Source organism: Engystomops pustulosus, chromosome 3 (genome assembly GCF_040894005.1).
Source record: "Engystomops pustulosus chromosome 3, aEngPut4.maternal, whole genome shotgun sequence".
Classification (NCBI taxonomy): Eukaryota; Metazoa; Chordata; class Amphibia; order Anura; family Leptodactylidae; genus Engystomops; species Engystomops pustulosus.
This window is the reverse complement of record NC_092413.1, coordinates 47,233,397-47,256,001: the sequence shown is the minus strand read 5'-3', so window position 1 is coordinate 47,256,001 and position 22,605 is coordinate 47,233,397. Positions and strand designations below refer to the sequence as shown.

Sequence of the window (22,605 nt, the reverse complement as noted above, 5' to 3'; positions counted from 1 at the left end):
CCCTTGTTCGTGGGTAAAAAAAAAAACCCTGTTACTCCCAGGAGTCCCACTTCCTCTCTGTCTGGGCTCACAATGTGACTCCGAGGAGGAAGGGGCAGGACCAGCTCAGGGAGGAGCTACCTTCTCACATGACTCCTTCAGACGTGATGAGGTAGAGCAGAGAGCTGATCCCGCCTCTTCCTGGCCCCAATGCTTTGGCTGCTCTGCAGCTATAAAGTGCTCGACCAGTAGAAATGAGGACAAACCGGGGTAAAGAGGGTAAGCCCGCAACTGTGGGAAAAAACCTGTTGAATCTGAAACTTTTCCCACTGGGGCCTAGCCTTTTCTTGTGGGTCTGGAGGCAACTGGGGCCCTGAATACCGGAATGGCTGGCTATTGCGGTCTTGCTCATGCTGTGGTCATAGTGCTATGGGGACCGGAGGGTTGTCCTACAGCCTGGCAGGTCCCCAGCATGTGGTGTGTGCAACAAATAAGGAGAGAGAGGCTGATTCAATGGTTTCTCCCTGTAGCAAACCCTGATTGTCTGTAGGATGAGTCCCTGGGTAATGGATGGGGAAGCCCGTAGTAGTAAGCAGCCGTATCCAGGGATCAGATGGAGGGAACAGCCCAAAAACAATATCGGATTCTGGTTGCTGGAGTGGTCATGGAGAGTGGTCTGCAGGAATGGTTCACCACCCTGATAGTAGATGCAGGCTGGGATATTTGAGGTGGAGCTGTGTCCAAGTTGTGGAAGCTGCAGATCTGGGCTAGAGTCTCCTGACTCGCCCCAAGTGTGAGGCTGTATGCTTAAGGCACTATAAATTCCTGGGATTAGTATCTGTGGCAGCACTGAAGCACTGACTCCTCTGCAGTCTGACTCCTAGATGGAGTCTCTCTCTCTGATCATGTGTTCTCCCTGAGCAGAGGTTTAAATACTACCCCTGGTCAGGTGGTAGCACCTCTCCAATCACACTCCAGGTAACAATACAGCCACATCATTGGATAATTACCTATACCAATTTAACCGTTGCCTTTCCAGGCAGAATCTACAGAATTACAGATTCCAGAGCTTTCCTAGAGAGGTGATCGAACTCCCTAACAGCTCCTGACCTGAGGAGGGTGCTATTCGCCACTACCAGCCTACCTATGCATTGGCAAGGGTGTTGCAAAGCTGTGGTGGTTGGGAGTATTTACACTGATGTTGACATTGAGGAGAATTTAGTAAGACTTTCATTTTGAACGCCATTCTTAAAATTCCCCTCACTGGTTCAATACTGGCTCAATCTCCGCCTGTTCAGATCTAAGACCAGGTCTCCACTAGCGGAGTATTTTTAGTATAATCTCTGTTGGTTTTCCAGCAGAGAGTATAGTAAATCTGTCGGTCTGGGCCCCGCTCCCTGACATGCCCAAAGTGCCGTGTGGGTCATAAAAGCAAGATTTGTGTGCCTCCAGAAGGTATAATGAATCTCCCCCATTACAGCTGTAATCTTACGCTGACCCCTAGTGGTCTTTGCCTGTATTTAGTATATTACCATTACAGGCAGTCCCCGGGTTACAAACAAGATAGGGTCTGTAGGTTTGTTCTTAAGTTGAATTTGTATGTAAGTCGGAACTGTATATTTTATCATTGTAATCCTAGCCAGAACTTTTGTGGTCTCTGTGACAAATGGATTTTAAAAATGTTGTGTTGTCATAAGAACCAGGATTAACATAAAGCTTCATTACAGACACCTGTGATAACTGTTACAGCTGATTATAGTATCCTAAGGCTAAAGTACAGTAAATTACCAACATCTAGAGGTCCGTTTGTAACTAGGGGTCGTATGTAAGTCGAGTGTTCTTAAGTAGGGGACCGCCTGTATAAAGATTCCTGACAGTAGATAGACTCCCCTGAAAAATAGTCTCACATTAAACTGTATTGCTGAATTTGCTTTCTGTATGGAGTGATCACCCAAACATTTGTGTTTTTTGATATACACTTTCACATCGATTCACTACGATGGTCTTTTTTTAAAATTATTAATACATATTAAAAGTTAAGTTTTATTATTCTGTTCCGGAGCACTCACATCTCTGGTCCGGTTGGGGGCACTCCTCTTATTTATCAGAGCCGTGTTGGTTTTCTATTTGCTTTCCCTTATAAAGAACATTTCTGCTTCCATCCAATTTAAACTGCCCCCACTTTCTTTACCCCCCCCCCTTATTGTAGCTCTCCCCCCACATTGTGCCTCATTTTGTTAGCTACCCAATTTAAGCAGAAGGGGGGAGGGCCTCAGCAAGATAGCATATTGGTTTCTATGGGTGCAAGTTACCAATCACATGTGTTTTTAGCTTAGGTCACTTACCGATGGGTGGATCAGTGGGGATCACTTCTATTACCTTTTTAGTCCCAGGGCGCCCCGTTCAAGTGATAAACTCTCTTTTGAACAGAGGCTGATTCTATCTTTTCTCCTGTGCTCCTTGTTACATAATTATTCACCTCTCTCTGCGTTCACTTCTTCCCTCCTCTTCAGTCCCATTTCCCTGTTATGAAGATGTGTGCCTTATTATGTAATGAGGAGCACCGGACAAACTATTTTCATTTTACAATACAGGCAGTCCCCGGGTTACATACAAGATAGGGTCCGGAGGTTTGTTCTTAAGTTGAATTTGTATGTAAGTCAAAACTGTTTATTTTATAATTGAAGTTCTAGACAAATTTTTTTTCTTTTGTCCCAGTGACAATTGGAGTTTCAAAATTTTTGCTGTAATGGGACCAAGGATTATCAATAAAGCTTCATTACAGACACCTTACAGCTGATCATTGCAGTCTGGGACTATAGTAACACCCAGAGAGCTTCACCAGAGGTCACAGTGGGCAGAGGGGTCCGTCTGTAACTATGGGTTGTCTGTAAGTCGGGTGTCCTTAAGTAGGGGACCGCCTGTATATGAAAAATGTTATAAAAAGTGATCAAAAGGTCGCACAGTCCCCAAAATGGTAGCAAAGAAAACAACAGCTCAACCTGCAAAAAATGACACCACACACAGCTTTTTTTGGGGAAAAAAGTTTATAGATTTTAGAAGGCGGGGAGTGAAAAATGGAAACGCAAAAACGAAATTGGCCGAGTCGTTTGGTTCACATACATGTACAATCTTATTCACACACCTGGAGGGGGAATTATCATATGATGAAGTTCCTGCACCTCTGAATACATCAGGTCTGGGTTGTGCAGTCTCCAATTCTATGTCATGCCCTGCCTGGTGTAGAATTGCTCCTTAACCCCTAAGGCCAGGCCCTTTTTCGTTTTGGCGTCTTTATTTTTCACTCCCCATCTTCAAAAATCTATGATTCTTCCATGTAAAGAGCTGTGTATGGGCTTGTTTTCTACATAACACATTGCACTTCATAGTGTTGTGTATTGCATATTGCAGTAAAGGCTTAGGCTGGTGCCACACGCACCGCTTTGTCTGCGTTTGAAAACGCAGACAAAGCCACGCCTACCGGGGCGGGCTGTGGCCCGATCGCATCGGTGTTTCTATGGAAACGCCTGCGATCGGGAACAAGCCGCCGGTGTTTTGCATAAATTAACGCAAAACACCGTCAGCTCGTTCCCGATCGCAGGCGTTTCCATAGAAACGTCAATGGGCGCGGCTTTGTCTGCGTTTGCGGTTTCAAACGCAAGACGGTGCGTGTGGCACCAGCCTTACTGGTAACACTCGTGATCGGTGCTAGGACTGATCGCGGCTATTTTCCTGCCGATCGCCGTCGGCAGCATTCCAATAGATGCCGCCATCTTGCCGCGGGACGTCGCTCCCTGTGATGTCATTGTGGAGCGGTGATCCGTCTTCTGAAGACCCGAAGCTGTGTCGTTTTAGCCCATTCATTACAATGTTCCCTCAGCACATTGTAATGAATGAGGAGGAAAATCCCCATATACTGCCATACTCGATCAGACAATCTAGAGTTAAAGTGCCCTATGGAGTCTGAAAAATAGTAAAAGTAAAAATAAAAAAAAGTTTAAAAAAATATATAATGATAAAAACCCTAGAACTGATATAAATATTAATAAACAATAAAAATCATAAACACATTAAGTATCGCCACGTCCGAAAATGCCCAATCTATCAAAATATAATATTGTTTTTTCACTGCTTTTAACCCCGTAACGGAAAGTAGCGCCCAAAACTGAAAATGGCACTGTTTTCCCATTTTGAAAAATATAAAAAATCAATAAAAAATGATCAAAAGATGACACAGTTCTAAAAATGGTAGCAATGAAAACGCCATCAAAAGCCGCAAAAGATGACACCACCCACAGCTCCGTGCACCAAAGTATGAAAAAGTTATTGGCACCAAAAGATGGCAAAATAAAAAAATATATTTCTGTACAGGAGGTTTGAATTTTTGGAAATGTATAAAATCATTATAAAACCTATACAAATGTGTTATCACCATGATCGTACCGACCCAAAGAATAAAGTAGACATGTCATTTGTGGTGCACAGTGAAAGCCGTTAAATCCAAGCCCACAAGAAAACGGCGCAAATGCGTTTTTTCAACATTTTCACTGCGCATAATATTAAATACCATCACTATGAAGTGCAATTTGTTACACAGAAAATAAGCCGTCACAGAGCTCTTTATGTGGAAAAATAAAAAAGTTATAGATTTTTGAAGGTGGTGAGTGAAAATGGAAGTGAAAAAACTAAAAAGGGTTAGGTCGTTAAGGGGTTAAGCAGTAACTTAATGCTACCTGTTCTTCCACACCTTTCAGTCGTATCGGCTCCCTGAGGCCGCCAATACAGCTGAAAGAAGGAGGGCAAATTCAAACCCATTATAATTAGATTCTCTCCAGGGTGTGTCTGTACAGGAAGAATGGTGGGCAGTGGCGTAACTACCGCCATAGCAGCCGTAGGGATTGCTACGGGGCCCGTGAGGTTCAGGGGCCCGGGGATGCACGCTCCCTGCAGTGCTTTGCCACGGCCTGGGGTAAGTGGTCTGGGACTGCAGTGCCGGATCGTGCCCCCGGGCCCCTCCCTCTCTGTGCATCTACACGTCTCCTGATCCCTGCCTGCTCATATCCTTGACCCGCCCCCCAGCCACCTCTCTGACCCGCCCCCCTCATCTCCCTGACCTGCCCGCTCATCAGCCTGCAGGGCGGCACAGTTGATTCTCTGCCCCCCCCCCCTTCCCCTGCTCGGCCCCCCCTTCCCCTGCTCGGCCCCCCCTTCCCCTGCTCGGCCCCCCCTTCCCCCGCTCGCGCCCCCCCCCCGCTCGCGCCCCCCCCTTCCCCCGCTCGCGCCCCCCCCTTCCCCCGCTCGGCCCCCCCCCTTCCCCCGCTCGGCCCCCCCCCCGCCGTCTGAATGCATCTGGACACCCACCTGAACACCTGCCTGAACACCCATACAGCCCACAAACTTCCTAAAAGGTAAGTATATACAGATGTATTTACCTGTATTGTATATATGTATTTATCTGTATGTATATATGTATTTATATGCATATACTGTGTACATATGTATATACAGTGTATATACAGTGTATATTGTATATATACTGTGTATATACGTGTATATGTGTATATGTGTATATATTGTATATATACTGTGTATATGTGTGTATATACTGTGTATATGTGTGTATATACTGTGTATATGTGTGTATATTGTGTATATGTGTATATATTGCATATATACTGTGAATATGTGTGTATATGTGTATATATTGTATATATACTGTGTATATGTGTATATATTGTATATATACTGTGTATATGTGATATGTGTGTATATGTGTATATATTGTATATATACTGTGTATATGTGTATATTTGTATATATACTGTGTATACATAAAAAAAATATATATATATATATATATATATACTGTTTATGCATATTCCGTATATATATATATATATTGATAAAGACTCTGTGTGAGTCGAAACGTCGCTCTTGCTGTACTTTTTCAAAGACATGGAATAAAAGACACCGCTTTTTTGCACGATACTTCCGGAGTGCTGCCTATTTCTACATTATATTTTCGCTAGTGGATCCGTGGCCCGATCCCAGTGTGCCTGCACCCACCATCATCTGTTTGCCCCTGGGTGTGCTGTTTTCATTTTCTACAAGTATATATATATATATATATGTAAATCCTATGTATATGTGTATATATGCATCTACTATGTATACATGTATATACTGTGTATAAATGCATTGAAGCAAATACTGTATTTTTACATGCATGTATTTATATTAGCATATATATATATATATATATATATATATATATATATATATATATGTGTGTGTGTGTTTTTGTATGTGGTAAGTATGTATGCTGTATATACTGAATGTGTGTGTATTTGCTGTATGTGTGTATATTCTGTATGTATATGCAGCATGTGTGTATATGGTGTTTTTATCCTGCATGTATGTGTATATATGGTCAGTGTATACTGTATTTGTGTATGTATGTATATATATATATATATATATATATATATATATATATATATATGTGTGTGTGTGTATTGTAAATGTATTATATGTATATAATGTGTATACTGTATGAGTTTGTATATACTCTGTGTATTAGTGTATAAATGTATAGGAGTGCATAAATGTGTGTATAAGTGAATGCTTGTATGTATATGGGTGCGAGTATACGAGAGTAGAACTTTATGTGTGTATATAAAGGTGTGTATATATCAGTGTATAAATGTGTGTAATTGTATAAACATGTTTGTATAGGGGTACCTTCCCAAGAACATATGGGGGACGTATATCTGGCCGCAAATTTTCTGCAAATTGCACATTGTAATAGATAGCCTAAAACATGATAGCCTCGGATCTTTGTGTGACACGAGGCTGTCATGGCAATGGATCGCTGCTCCCAGATTATGTCACAGGGAGCGACAATTGGAGCCACGATGGCTGTGCCCATGCCGGCTCGTTAATACCGCCAGCAGCTTTGCCGGCGGCAAAGGGTTAACACCCGCGATCGGTGCTAACACTCATGGCAAGTGTTAATGATGGGTGTTTGCTTTATTGTGAAGGAAGCACCCGGTGAGTATGAAGAGGGCTCAGCCCGTGAGCCCCCTTCATACTCCCCCATGCGCAGCAATACGTACAGCTACGTCTTATTGCGCTATGGGGTTAACCTGTGAACTTTCAGTCATGCCGGTTCGCAGGCTATAGTACGGGCACAGGAACGCCCCCGCTGGCCATCTCTGTTGCTTGCACACCCCTTCATAAACCCGTGGAGGGGAAAAAAATCACAATGCCTGGCGGTTTGCAAGGCGTTGTGATAATTTTAATGGCTTGTACATCAGAATACTGAAGTTCTGAAGAATCTCCTTGGCTGCTGCCACACGTTAGCGTAATCTAAGTGCGCGGAGGAGGGCTACGGATGATCGTATATACGTTTCCAGCTGAGTGCTGGAATCCTGTGTGATAAAACTATACCAGAGCTGTTCCAGTCTCCTGTGTGTGGCTCTGCAGCAAGTGTGGACTCTGTTCCAGGATTTGAGGCAAGACGATACATAGCGGGACAATCTCCCAACCACCAGGGGCAACGGGACTCGGGGAGGTAAAAAACCAATTGCAGTTCTGCCAGTGTTTGCATCTGCTCTGAAATAAGAGAAGATAGGAAGCTGCTGTCTGTGTTTTCTGCTTTGATCACATTCAAATAAAAAAATTCTTGTTCTATAATCTCAATTGTAGTATTAAATGTGAGGTTCTTAGCACACAGTTAGATAAATTGTGCGAGCCCATCTGCCCCGTCAAGGCGACCTCATTCAGATGGGTCCCTACACTAACACTTTACTTGTATAAGAGGAGATATTGGGCTGTATATGTAATACAGAATTATTTTATTGTTCTACCACAAAGTAAAGCAATATGGCTTCCCTAACGCCCTGCCATGGCCACATCAATACTGTGCGGTGTAGCCAATTACTGCTGTTACTGCGTCTCTCCAGACTAGAAATGGTGACATGTCAGGACAACCCTGTGATGTGTAAGGTTATTACTATATAAATTGTATTTATATATTCCTGTCCTGTATATAAAGTGTTAGTGTAGGGACCCATCGTAATAAGGCCACAGAGTGGTCGATGGGATCAGAAATTTCTTCCGTTTGTCCTCCTCTGTGTATTTATGAACTCTGGGAGCATCAGCAACGGAGATAGGATCGGCTCCTATTTTTAATATTTCTTGTCAATAAAGTTTAAACAGAATAAAAAAATGTGTAAATAAATTGCCATTCATACTAATAAAAACACCTTTTTTGTGGTAACACATTTCTTTTGATATATACATTACTAATATCAAAGGGTTTTATGGGAAATAGATGTTTACATATATATTGCATATACAGAAATATTTTTAGCAAAAAAATACATGGACTGTCGAGTAATGTGCCTAATTATTCTTAATTTTTCCAATACCTATTTTTTTCATCCTTGCAAACTTTGGATTTCAGGAATCCAGGGCATGAAAAATATTAAAATCTTTAAGAATATTTAGTCCTATTACACAAGTGTCATTCTCCCATTTTGTGATATGTGCGCTGTCTATTTGGGTAATGTCTCAGTAAGGCCCCTTTTACACTTGCGAGTGTGATGCGCTGAACTCGCATCACACTCGCAACGCATGCTGCCCGGATCGCACGGCCTGAACGCTGTGAACGGGGACTGTACTGACATGCTGAGTTCACTCCCGTGGTGCAGCGTTCAGGCCGTGCGATCCGGGCAGCATGCATGGCGAGTGTGATGCGAGTTCAGCGCATCACACTCGCAAATGTGGAACCGGCCTAACTGTGTGAACATCCTATATACAAATAGCTTATATGTGAGACAGGCAACTAAATCATAATAACAATAAATGTAAACACATATATACACATATACACACACAAAAATTATATTGCCTAAAAATTACATGGATAAATACTTCATGTAAGAATTGTATTACATAGATGTTACGCTATTATACATTCACATAGATTTTGCCTTATTCTGTAGATAAAATCATGATACATAAAATAGATAATTGTAGCAGTCAGTGTAATAGAAACAGATCTTTCTTCACTATTCCATTGTTACTGAACCTGCCTATCTAGTCCCTGCTCCTGATTGTGTTTGTCAAGTCCCTTGTTCTTTATTCTGCTCTCCAGGTTGTTCCAGATTTAGTTTTTCTGGTCCATTGAACCTGTCTTTTGTTGCCTGGTCCCTTGTTCCTGATTTTGTTTTTGCTTTCCTGGTCCCTTGTTCCTGATTTTGTTTTTGCTTTTCCTGGTCCCTTGTTTCTGTTTTTGCTTTTCCTGGTCCCTTGTTTCTGTTTTTGCTTTTCCTGGTCCCTTGTTTCTGTTTTTGCTTTCCTGGTCCCTTGTTTCTGTTTTTGCTTTCCTGGTCCCTTGTTCCTGATCTTGGTTGTTTTGTCCTTTGTCCATCTTTTTGCCTAATTATTCTTAATGTGTCCAATGCATATTTTTTCCATCCTTGCAAACTTTGGATGTGGGGGTGTGACACATGAAGAATATTGAGTCTTATTACACAAGTGTCATTCCCCCATTTTTTGATGTGTGCACTGTCTATTTGGGTAATGTCTCAGTAAGTGTGTGCACATTACATACATATAAATAGCTGACATGTGAGACATATAAATATGTACAGTAAATGTAAACACCTATATACATGTATTACATATAGAAATACACCAAAATAGATATTAAATATATGAAACAGACATAAACTCCACCTGTATATATATAAAAAGTATAATGTGCAAACACGTATAGCAAAGGTTTTACAGGCATATACACATACAGCCTGGGGCCTGTGGCATTAGATTTACATATATATTGCATACACAAATATTAAATTGCCTAAAACGTATATGGATAATTATTCTGTAAATAAAATAATGATATAAAATAGATAATTGTAGCAGTCAGTGTAATAGAAACAGATCTTGCTTCACTATTCCATTGTTACTGAACCTGCCTATCTAGTCCCTGCTCCTGATTGTGTCTGTCAAGTCGCTTATTCTTTATTCTGCTTTCCTGGTTGTTCCAAATTTTGTTTTCCTGTTCCATAAGATCCTGATTTTGCTTTCCTGGTCCCTTGGTCCTGATTTTGCTTTCCTGGTCCCTTGTTCCTGATTTTGCTTTCCTGGTCCCTTGTTCCTGATTTTGCTTTTCTGGTCCCTTGTTCCTGGTTTTGCTTTCCTGGTCCCTTGTTCCTGGTTTTGCTTTCCTGGTCCCTTGTTCCTGATTTTGTTTGGCAAGTCCCTTGTTCTTTATTCTGCTTTCCTGGTTGTTCCAGATTTTGTTTTCCTGGTCCCTTGTTCCTAGTTATGCTTTCCTGGTCCCTTGTTCCTAGTTATGCTTTCCTGGTCCCTTGTTCCTAGTTATGCTTTCCTGGGTCATTGATCCTGATTTGTTTCTTCCTGGTCCATTTTTACTGATGTGTTTTCTTGATCCCTTGTTCCTAATTTTGATTTTGCTTTACTGGTCCCATGTTCCTGATTTTGCTTTCCTGGTCCCTTGTTTCCGTCTTTTGCCTAATTATTCTTAATTTGTCCAGTGAATATTTTTTCCATCCTTACAAATTTTGGGTGCAGATGTCCGACACATGAAGAATATTTAGGCCTATTATACAAGTCTCATTCCCCCATTTTGTGATGTGTGCACTGTCTATTTGGGTAATGTCTCAGTAACTGTGTGAACATCCTACATACAAATAACTTATATGTGAGACAGGCAACTAAATCATAATAACAATAAATGTAAACACATATATACACATATTACATAAAGAAATGCACTATACACAAAAATTATATTGCCTAAAAATTACATGGATAAATACTTCATGTAAGAATTGTATTACATAGATGTTACGCTATTATACATTCACATAGATTTTGCTTTATTCTGTAAATAAAATCATGATATAAAATAGATAATTGTATTAGTCAGTGTAATAGAAACAGATCTTTCTTCACTATTCCATTGTTACTGAACCTGCCTATCTAGTCCCTGCTCCTGATTGTGTCTGTCAAGTCCCTTGTTCTGCTTTCCTGTTTGTTCCTCATTTAGCTTTTTCTCGTCCTTTGTTACTCATCCTTTTGTTCCTGGTCCCTTGCTCCTGATTTTGCTTTCCTGGTCCTTTTTTCCAACTTTTATATTTTTCTGCTTTCCTGGTCCTTTTTTCCAACTTTTATATTTTTCTGGTCCCTTGTTCGTGATTTTGCTTTCCTTATCCCTGTTCCTGAGCTTGGTTCTCTAGTCCTTATTTTTAATTTTTCCAATTCATATTTTTTCTATCCTTATAAACTTTGGATGCGGGAGTTCGACACATAAAGAATATTTAGTCCTATTACAGAAGTGTCATCCCCCCATTTTTTGATGTGTGCACTGTCTATTTGGGTAATGTCTCAGTAAGTATATGAACATTACATACATATAAATATCTGACATGTGAGACATATTAATATGTACAGTAAATGTGAACACCTATATACATGTATTACATAAAGAAATGATATTAAAAGATATTAAATATATTAAATGAACATAAACTTTAACTGTATATAAAAAATAACTGCAAAAATGTAGATGTTATGCTTATAAACATTCACATAAATTTTGCCTTATTCTGTAAATAAAATCATGATGCATAGAATAGATAATTTATCAGTCAGTGTAATAGAAACAGATCTTTCTTCACTATTACAATGTTACTGAACCTGCCTATCTAGTCCCTGCTCCTGATTGTGTTTATCAAGTCCCTTGTTTTGCTTTCCTGGTTGTTCCTCATTTTGCTTTCCTGGTCTCCTGTTTCTGACCCTGGTTGTCTAGTCTAGTTTCTGTCATTGTCAAATTATTCTAACTTTTTAATTGCATATTTTTTCTAACTTTGAATACACAACAGTCTCTCCCCCATTTTGTGATGTGGGCGCTGTCTATTTGGGTAATACCTTAGTAACTGTGTGAACATCCCATACATAAAATAGCTGATATGTGAGATATATAAATAGGTGTAATAGGTGTAAACACAAATATACATATATTACATACAGAAATACACATATAATGCAAATTACATGAACATAAACTTTTCCTGTATATATAAAATACCCTGCAAATTCATATAACAAGGATGTTATAGGCATATACACATACATGTACATTTAAGCTTATTCTTTAAAAAGCATCAAGCATAAGGCTAAATGCACATGACCCCATTTTCAGCGGGGTGCATAGGAGGGGTAAGCACTGATCATTCCTCCCCTCTCCATATGGGTGACCACACCACAAATCCCCACAGGGATAGGATCTGCCCTACATTTTGTGGACGCCCGGATCAGTCACGGTGCGGTGAGACTACGTATGGTCACCGCGCTGTCACCAGTTGTAATAGATGTCTATAGGGGCCTTGATCTGGCTGCAATATACGCGGTCAGATCACTGCCAAAAATCTAGTGCAGGAGTCTTCATACACTGCCAAAATGTGTAGTGTATGAAGACTCCTGCACCAACTGCCATCCACACCCATCATATATGACATGCTGATATATTACATAGATATTTCTTCTATTAATCTCTTAATCTGTTTGGATGTAAAAGATACCAGTGAGAGTTGGGATATTGGGGTCTCCCAGCAGCTGAAACATCAGTGGTCCCCAATCTCCCAACTACTGACTACTGTGGACGCCCAATGAACCCAGCAGGAGATGGAGGAAGAGACAGAAATGTGGGCGGAGTTACTACTGTATGTGGCCTAAATGTCCTAAATATGGCAGCAAAACTTAGAATAATAATAATCCCTATCAGACAAGTTTGGAATTAATACAAAACATTACTACCAGCCTCCTCCCCAGCCTTTAGGTTATATGTGTTGTCTAATGATCGTCCATTTCTCAGGTTCCTCAGTATTAGTGATGGTTTCTTACCAAAGACGTCTTCACAAAGCTCCAGAGAGCAGAGCCCAGCGCCTGCAGCTCCATCTCCACCATCACTGAGCACCAACTGACAGCAGTTAGGGGCTTGTTTGTTTATGATTTCAAATCCACCAATCCTATTGGCTGTTGGTGGCTGGAGTTACCATGGTAATAAATGCAACTGAGGATTTAAAGGGACATGACACTGCAATGGATGGGAGTCAGGCATCATATATGCTTTATAAATAGGTTACAACATAAACAGTGACTACAAGCTTCCAAAACCTCCCACCACTATGTGCAACATTGTATAGTGCAATTCATACTCATACATTCCTGTTTATAAAAATCTAATTTTACCTTCAATCTAATTACTTCCTGATACATTAGGGGTGCGGCTATGGCTGCTGGTGCACTTGTCCTATTTATGTAATTCATTGTATACAGCGGCAAATGAAGGAGGAAATGGGTGCACAGTCACACTCCTGGTGCACAGAGAAACTTTTTTTTTGGCAATTTTTCCTTTTGGACATAGATAAAGCTAAATACTGTAGCATCATAAGTTCTCATAGGCGCAGGCCAATTCAGCACAGGCTTGTGCAATGCCAGTCTCAGGTCTTCTTCTGCATCACATTTATTATAGTGGTTTAGACTGCTTGATAAATCTAGTCTATGTTCTGCTGTATTTTTGGCATCGTTTTGGAAAAAAGGTGCACAAAGGCAATGGGACATTTATTATGGCTTCTACATCAGAAAACTGTAGTAAAACCCCTGAAATAATTGCAATTATTTAAGAAGCACTAGGCATTGCAATTATTATCCTCATTACGCCAGCTCCAAGCCAATGGGCGTTGATGGCGGCAGAGAGGGCTGAGGCAGGGCATGAAGTTCAAGATCTCTGGCATGTTGTTTCTAAGACCTCGCCCCAATGAGTGCCGCAGGCGGTCTAATGGTGCAGCCACACATTCAGATGCAGTTTTTAACCCCTTAAGGACGCAGGGTTTTTCCGCTCATTTCTCGCTCTCCAACTTCAAAAATCCATAACTTTTTCATTTTTACGTGTACAGACCTGTGTGAGGGCTTATTTTGTGCGTAACAAATTTTACTTTCCCGTAATGTTATTTATTTTAACATGCCGTGTACTGCGAAGCTGAAAAAAAATTCCAAATGTGGAAAAATTGAAAAAAAACCCGTCACGTTCTTGTGGGCTCAGTTTTTTCGACTTTGACTGTGCACTCAAAGTAACACCTCAGCTTTATTCTTTGGTTCGGTGCGATCGCGGTGATACCAAATTTATATAGGTTTTATTGTGTTTTAATACATTTAAAAAAATTAAACGAATGTTTACAAAAAAGAAAAAAAAAATGTTGCCATCTTCTGACGCTAATAACTTTGGGGTACGGAGCCGTGTGAGGTGTCATTTTTTGCGAAATGAGGCGACGTTTTCATTGCTATCATTTTGAGGTCTGTGCGACATTTTGATCATTTTTTATTTAATTTTTTATGTGATGTAAAAAGGTGTAAAAGTCGCATTTCGGACATTTGGGCGCCATTTCCCGCCTCGGAGGTCACCGGCGGCCGTTTTTATATTTTGATAGATCGGGCATTTTGGGACGCGGCGATACCTAATATGTTTGTGATTTTTACTGTTTATTATGTTTTATATCCGTTCTAGGGAAAGGGGGGTGATTTGAATTTTTAATATTTTATTAATTTTTTTTATTTTTTAAACTTTTTTTTTTTTTCACTATTTCTTAGACCATCTAGGGTACATTAACCCTAGATGGTCAGATCGCTCCTACCATATACTGCAATACTTCTCTATTGCAATATATGGCATTTTTGCAGGTCATTCATTAAAATGAACCACTGGCTCATTGTAACGAATCTCCAGAAGCCATGTAGCCTCGTGTCAAAAGAAGACCCGAGGCTACCATGGCAACCGATCGCCGCCCCCCGATGACGTTCTTTTAAACGCCGCCGGCAATGACAGGGTTAATAGCCGCGATCGGTGCAAGCACCGACCGCAGTTATTAGCGGTGGGGGTTTGCTGCAAAATTCAAAAACCCCCACCTTTGTATGAAGAGGACTCAACCCGTGAGCCCTCTTCATACATTCCCTACGCCTCTGCGCCGTAGAGCTACGGCGCAGAGTGTTAAGGGGTTAAAGCATAAAAGAGGTGTGGATCATAATGGGTGAGGACTTATCATTGAGATGTGCTACTCCTCCTCCATTTTCACTCCACCCATGGTTTGGGCATCAAACACTAAATCTGAAAAACTGAATGTGTGAACGCACCCTAAGCCTCATAAAGCTACAATTCAACATTACTTGTACATTCTGTGGGAACCTGGACTAAAAGATATGGACATATGTGTATTCCTATAGAGCTGCACACAGCTCATCTCTGTGTAGGAAACACGCCCTTTGTACTTTCCCGTTATATCCCTTGATAATGGACTTCCAAAATGTGGTGTATCCATTAGTCTTTTATAAATGGAAAACTGGTCCTGACATGACCTAAGAAGTTTGTACAAGAGGAGATAAAAAATAGCAATAATAAAACCTACATAATTGCTATGTAAAGATTTTTTTTGGATATGGAACCAGATTGAGGGACTACAAGAGACTCACAAAAAAACAAAACCTTCCCCAGGTAAAAAGGTAAAAAAAAATAACAAAAATGTTTTTCTACACCAGACAAATTAAATTCCAAGTAATCTTAGACATGCCAGGCAAAAGATGTGCCAAATTAATTACAGTGAGGCATACAGCAAAAATCTGTCCCTGGTCATGTGATGTCACACAGGTGCAAGGCTTGTTATAACACACATGATTACTCTCTGTGATATATAATGGGATGTGCACCTGTGTGACATCACATGACCAGGGACCGCTTTTTATTCACAGGAAACAATGTCTTTCCCTCTTCCCCTTCTCCCTCAGCACTCCTTCACCCTCTGTCTGCTGTAATCTTAGGGCAGCAGAGGAAGTTTCAGCACACAGTGGGAAGGGGGCAAGTAGTCCCCATGTAGCCTGTGAAGCTAAATCAGGGAGGGGCTTTAGTAATGCCAACCAAAAAGCCCTTTAGCATAATTTAAAAAGTTGATTTAAGAAAGAAGGCCATGGATAACAAGAAGATTACCACAGTCACAGTGCCTGGACCTATAAGTAAGTGTCCCTGCTTGATTTTGATGGTAGATTTCCTTTAATCTGTCCCTACTTTCTGCAAAAACGTAATATACATGAGTTATAGGGCTTTTATTTTCCTTTTTTCTAAAACATTTAAAATGTATCTCTGATTTTATAATGATTTTACCAAATTGTCATGTGATTTCCCCCTTTAAAAACAAACAGAACAATGTCCATATTGTGTTACTCGCCATTTTCTTACCAAAGTTACAGCATTTTTTGTTCTGAAAGTGTGACAAAAATCTTTCTAACCAGAGGTGATGTGGACGGAAACTAACGACTTCCTGTATCTGCCCTTAAGCTGAGTCCAATTCACTCTGCCCACAGTCCCCATGGTACCTTGTGTTCTCTCATTGAGTAATTTATCAGCAATCCAGTGAGATTCCTATAAGTAAATATACTGAACGCTGCATAGGGTAGATACAGAATGTATATGGTGAGTAGCCTGGCAGCTTTCATTACATAGAGGAGCATGAAACACATAATAAGTACTAGAAATCAAGTAAACTGGTTACATCAAGTGTATAGTTGTGATGCATGAGCAAAAAGGGTTAATAGTTTCTCTGCACATTGCAGAAAATGTAGAGTCCATAAGTGTGTGTGTGTGTGTGGGGGGATGCAGCATGAGGCAAACAGAGAGACCGTTCTGCAGAATCTCAGACTCTAATCTTGTATCTTACTATTCTGTATAGGAGACCTCTGTATCCACAGCACTGAACACATTCAGATCTGCTATTCATACACAGACAGCAATGCCACATGACCTCCCCCTGCTTCCTCCTCTGTGAGCAGGGCGCAGTAGCTCCTTCTCCTCTTTCAATCCATATCTTGTTTACAAATGTAAGGTTCATAACCAGACAAAGAAGGAGACCCAGCAAGTACAGGTCCAGGCTAAACTGAGGACGATAGCAAATACATTGCTAGATATATGTAATCAGGAAAATAGGCAAAGTTGTTTTACATCTCAACCGCTATTGTAAGTAAAAAAAAAAGTTATAGTTGCTGTTTAATGCTTCCCATCAGTAATGTATGATATATAACAATGTAGAGGGTTTTGTGTAGAATTCATTTAATGTGTCCAGTACAAATCAAAACGTCAGCCAAAAGTCCCAATAATGACATACAATAATCTGAAATTAGGTACTAGGTTTATTGAAGGACGAGTCCCACAAGCATGTAGGTGGAGTTAACGTGCAAATCTTTAGTTAGAAATACAGTACTTTGGAATCACACACACAAATGCTAAAACAACAGCGTCTTTACAAAGACAAAGACATGGAATATAATTCTTCACACAAAGCTTTGCTCATCTCGTCCCTCATACTGCCAGGTCGTGTGGAGACAATGGATAGGACTTTCACATACTTATACACCATTGCGGCATTGGAAAGTGTCCACGCTGTGTGGTCTGAAACCTAGACCGAAGCTTGGGTGAGGGTTAACCCCTTCTATTACAGTACTTAAAACTCTGCCAAGGCTTCTCCCCGTGGCTTATGTCACAAGAATAGTAGTCTATGGACCATTCTATAGGCCTCCTCTTTTATTTTATTGCCTAAAATATTATCTCCTCTATATGTCCTTGTGAAAAAGCCAATTCTAAAAACAACCTCACTCTGAATTAATCATAAATTCACAAGGCATTAAAAAAACCTAAAACAGCGGTGATAAAACTAACACAATGATATACTCGTAAAAGTGAAATGCGAGTGAAGAGGCGTCACGTGTGCTTCCCATCAGACAGGACAAATATACTAAGTAAAATAATCCTGTGTGAATGGGCTCTGAGTAGTTGTTGCTTGCAGTGGTTTGTTCATAGGGTTGGCTCCTGCTCTATAATATACAGGCAATGACGGTGCTTCCCATTGTGGTCTCAATTATTACCTATTTATGTGGTCAGTTCTACAAGAATAAATTGGAATAAATAACATGATGTAATATTGAGAATTGGAGGACAACACAATCATTATTCCCCCCCAAAGAGACAATTTTGCTCTGTTGGGAAAGCGATCACAACTGGTGAACAAACTAATCCTGAGCCAAACAAACTACCAGCCGAAATAGTGAGCACATGCATCTGTATGGAGCTACTCCCTGGGTATGTTGGGTGGAGGGATCTTCACAGCGGAGGGTTCAACCCCCCAGATTTCGGTGGCGTATTCACTTATTGTCCTGTCGCTAGAGAACTTGCCAGAGCAGGCAATATTCTTAATGACTTTCTTGGTCCATTCCCTGAGGTTCTGCAGAAGAAATAATGATGTCAGTGGATAGAGAGGCAATAAAAATGTCAAGACAAATGGCTACTGCCTGCCCCTATGTCTTACCATGTATAATTGGTCCACTTTCTCCTGGCATTTAATATAAGCCTCATAGTCTGCAAACACCTTGAACCTATGGAAACAAAGAAGTACTTAGACAGTGTCTGCTTATAGAAATAAGACCCTGTATACTAAACGCATATCATGTGTTACCAAGCTGGAGACTCTTCTTACCTGTCATGGTACATCAGCATATTTACAATGTCCTTAAACAAGTCTGGTTCTGTGGGGGAGAAGCGTCCATCTCTGATCTGGTCTATCACCTCTCGAAGCTCTGGAATTTTGTCATAGTAATCCTTAGCATTGTATCTAAAAAAGATTAAAAAAAGGAACTTTATATTGAGAAATAGCACAATGTTAAAAAGGCGAATTGTGAATAATGGATTGTACTTAAAGCTTAGTCGTGCTAATTGAAACCCTGACATTTGTGTGTTGAATGTGTGTCCCAATACAGGGATTTACAGATCACAAGTATCCTAGTGTTATGTGTAACAGAGTGGATGAATATGTCTAGGCTAAAGACCATGGGGGAAATTTATCACTGCTTCTACGCCAGTTTTTTGACATACAAGCGGTGAATTAATTGCAAATTCTTGCACACCGCAGAGGTATGCAGGCAGTGGGTGTGCTTGTCCCGTGCCTAAGTACTTTTTAAAAACCTGAGAACGGTCGCAGGTTTTTTCACAAAACTAAGCCAGGTCGGAATGAGAGGCGTTAAGCCTCCTGATGTGTCTGGTGGATCAGAGGGGGATGTGGCCTCTATCACAATAAAATGGATGGTCGAGACTTAAAGGGGTATTCTCATCTGGGCATCCACATTCAGTTTCACTAATCTTCCATATATAAACGTTTCTTCAATTGGATGTTATTAAAAAAAATGTTCCTGTGTGAAGATAATTAGCTATAAACATAGCCATGTTGTCCCTTAGAAACGAGATAGCTTCCTCGGTTACGACCACGTTACACTCTGGTAGTAGTGGGCAGGCATGCACTATAGAGCTCTGCCTGACCTCCTGGTTTCAGCGTTCATTACTACAGGACGGCTCTAGGACATGCACTAACTCCCTGACATTTCATATACAAAAACTTTTTGTTTCTTTGTGCAATCCCTCCAGCAGAGGTGGTCGTACCCAGGGACACAGTCTTGTTTCTAAGGGACCATGTGACTACATTTATGAGAAATTATCCTCACCCAGGAACATTTTTTTTAATAACATCTAATTGAAGAAATGTTTATACATGGCAGATTTATCAAACTGAATGTGAATGCCCAGGCGAGAATACCCCTTTAAGGATAAAATTCTTTCTTAATGTATATGCTCCCACAATCAATCCTTGGCTTCTACAGTCTTAAGTAGAAATCACCATTGAGGCCAACGATTGGAAGCAAAGGTAATGTGCTGAAACTCCAGCCACATACCATATCATGTAAGATACTTCATCATGCTGGAATACAAACCCCTTCTTGTCAAGAGCTTCTACATCCTCCACCCTCATTCCAAAAATGAACAGGTTCTCCTCTCCGGCCTCCTCTGCCATCTCCACATTGGCACCATCCATCGTTCCGATGGTGAGGGCACCGTTTAGCATGAATTTCATGTTTCCAGTACCAGAAGCCTCAGTTCCTGCAGTGGAGATCTGCTGGGACAGGTCAGCGGCAGGAATCACTATGGAAAGAACAGATTCAGTCACTGTGTGTCGATACTTGGTAGATAAAACATTGTACTGATATAAACAATTTCTTATATTATCCTATTATCCAGGCCTCTCTTGGAGCACCTCTGCCTACACCAGCCCTTAACACTCTCTCTTTTTATCCAAATCAATGAAGCAGCACTCCTCAGGCAATGTGTATTTTATTCCAACAGTGTTCACCTTCTCCATGAAGGCATCATCAAGCGTGAGTAAGTGTTATTTGCGTTATTCTTTATATAAAAGTAATGTTACAATCTGATGGATTCCCTGTAAGCACCATCTCCACCTGTTAATTTTGGTTTTCCACAGGTGGCCCTGCCCGCCATATTTACTGTAGTCTTTGCTTATTATAACTGAACTTGCGGAGAAGTCACACCTGGTCTAAGCAGGATCACGTCCGGATATGCTACAGCTAAAGTGTAATACCAAGGTGGTCATAGGCTTTCATGCTCAGATATGGCTTTGGGTACATGTTTGATTACATGATTAGCTCAAGAATGTCTTTGGGTTCATGTTTGGCACACAGTTCGATACACTGTGATTCGGTATCCATAACTTATCTGAAAAACCTTGTTTTTATAACAATAATTTGAACAATAAAAGGGGTTGTGCCAAGGTTGTCAGTTATCCCTTTTTACTGAATAGAGCAGAACAATCCGATCAGTGAGGGTCTGACTGCTGGGAGAATAGAAAACCAGTTCTCACTATTGGGTGGAGCTGCAGGAGGAGCATGGGTCCTGCCGTTCTATTCAATATCAGAACGGTGTAAATTGGAGAGCACTCCCATAGATATGATAGCTAAGCGTTCTGCTCAGCACTTTGCGACACTACCATACAAGTGAATGGAGTGACAGGACAGATGCTTGTCCTGCTGCTCCACCTAGTGAGAATGGGTCCCATTTTTGTGATCAGTGAGGGTCCCAGCAGTCGAACCTTCAAGATCAGCTTATAATTCCTTGTTCTGTACATAGGAGATCATTTAAATAGTTGGCATGATCCACAGGCCATCGTTCACCCTCCAGAAATTGAAATAGTGTCCATAGGCTGAAATATCTCGACGTACATTTTTTAAAATTTAGATTCTTTCTTAAGAACCTCAGCCTTGTGAAAAAGCTGCATTGAATGGGAACCGCGCATACACAGGTCCCCAATCACTTCTGGTATATACATTGAACATAAGCTAACACACAGCCTAGTAATTATCAAGCTCCAATATAACCTACCCTTCTCTGCCAGAGATACACGGTAATTCTCCAAATATATAACCTTCAGTCTGTCTCCAACTACCGGATCATTGTTCACAATGTTTCCAACAGATGTAATTAATTTGATGATCATTTTTGCCATGTGGTAACCAGGAGCTGCCTGTAAAATATAATTTTATTGAATAAATAACAAATTTGGATTAGAGGAGTTAATATGTATAATCAAAAATGCTCATTTAATAATATCACTACTGTAAGTATAAAAAAATTGATATGTTGTTTATTGCAACGAAAAAGGCATTATTTCATCAATACTTCTATAAAAGGAGTAAGGAGTATATTTTAATTTATTTTTGTTGTTTTTGTCTTTGCCCAGATTTTTTTTCCCCAAAACAAGCAATTGACTGAATTTGGAATATTCAAATTATATTAAGGCACATAATATTTTAGCTGTATATAAAATGTGTGTATATATGAGAACTATGTATTATATCGTACCTTTCCTCCAATCATTACTGTCCTTGGCACAAATATCTTGGATGGATCTTTCTTGATTCCTGCAAAATTACAAGTGTGTTACAAAAAGTATTTTTTCCATTATTATATTCGCCTCCACATGTCCCCCTTGGTGCTGCTGCTGGTTGGTTTTGCAGCGGGACAGGCTCTTCATGGTCTCCTTCTCCAGCAGCTGACATAATAGTCTCTTCTTACTTATCATGCAGGAGATCCCTCATCTATAAAGTTGTACTCTGCTCCTTCCCCGACAAGCAGGGCGAAAAGCTGTTTTTAATGACTGCTCTGCAATGAACACGGATCACAAGTCTTGCTACAAGTCCTCTACAATTTCGACATACTTACTGTTGTACAGAGTAATAACGTGTAAGCAGTTTAGAATCTGCCTTTTGTACTCATGGATTCTCTTGACTTGTACATCAAACATGGATGAAGGGTTAATTTTCACTTTGTATTCATTTTCCAGGTATGCTGCAAACTTCAGCTTATTTTCCTAGAATTAAAAACGCTCATTAGTGGATCAAGAAAACTTCATCCTTTCAGCTATGCAGCCATTTCTAGCCTTTAGAATTTTTTTTATACATGGTTTGTGTTGTTGCTTTATAACAGTTGGAACTTTTCACCTATGTAGCTTATTGGGGGCTTCTTTTTTTGCAGTAGAAATTGTATTTTTTATTCTTTGTGTAATGGTGCCTGTAACTAATTGAACACATTTTATATGCTCTTTCAAAAAAAAGTATTCTGACTAGCAAATATTTTGCTCTGTTCAGTATGCG

At 40.4% G+C, this 22,605-nt stretch overlaps 1 protein-coding gene and 1 long non-coding RNA gene across 3 annotated transcripts in view; one reads left to right on the top strand and one right to left on the bottom strand.

The window, feature by feature from the left end:
• Positions 1 to 93: 93 nt before the first annotated feature.
• On the top strand, positions 94 to 22,180 carry LOC140121301 (uncharacterized). 2 transcript variants are annotated; one of them, XR_011854061.1, is made up of 3 exons: positions 94 to 258; positions 20,285 to 20,320; positions 22,039 to 22,180. It is a non-coding gene; the product is annotated as an uncharacterized lncRNA (long non-coding RNA). The 2 variants fall into 2 exon arrangements; XR_011854062.1 differs by lacking the exon at positions 22,039 to 22,180 and adding an exon at positions 20,421 to 21,372.
• The window catches only part of PYGB (glycogen phosphorylase B), a 35,420-nt gene continuing 30,047 nt past the window's right edge, over positions 17,233 to 22,605 (bottom strand). The window contains exons 14-20 of the mRNA XM_072140692.1: positions 22,175 to 22,322; positions 21,815 to 21,873; positions 21,335 to 21,476; positions 19,876 to 20,083; positions 18,591 to 18,725; positions 18,423 to 18,489; positions 17,233 to 18,338 (exon numbers count right to left, since the gene is read on the bottom strand). Coding sequence (XP_071996793.1) covers positions 18,186 to 18,338; positions 18,423 to 18,489; positions 18,591 to 18,725; positions 19,876 to 20,083; positions 21,335 to 21,476; positions 21,815 to 21,873; positions 22,175 to 22,322 — 912 coding nt within the window. The 3' untranslated portion in view covers positions 17,233 to 18,185. The remainder of the gene's footprint in view (positions 18,339 to 18,422; positions 18,490 to 18,590; positions 18,726 to 19,875; positions 20,084 to 21,334; positions 21,477 to 21,814; positions 21,874 to 22,174; positions 22,323 to 22,605) is intronic.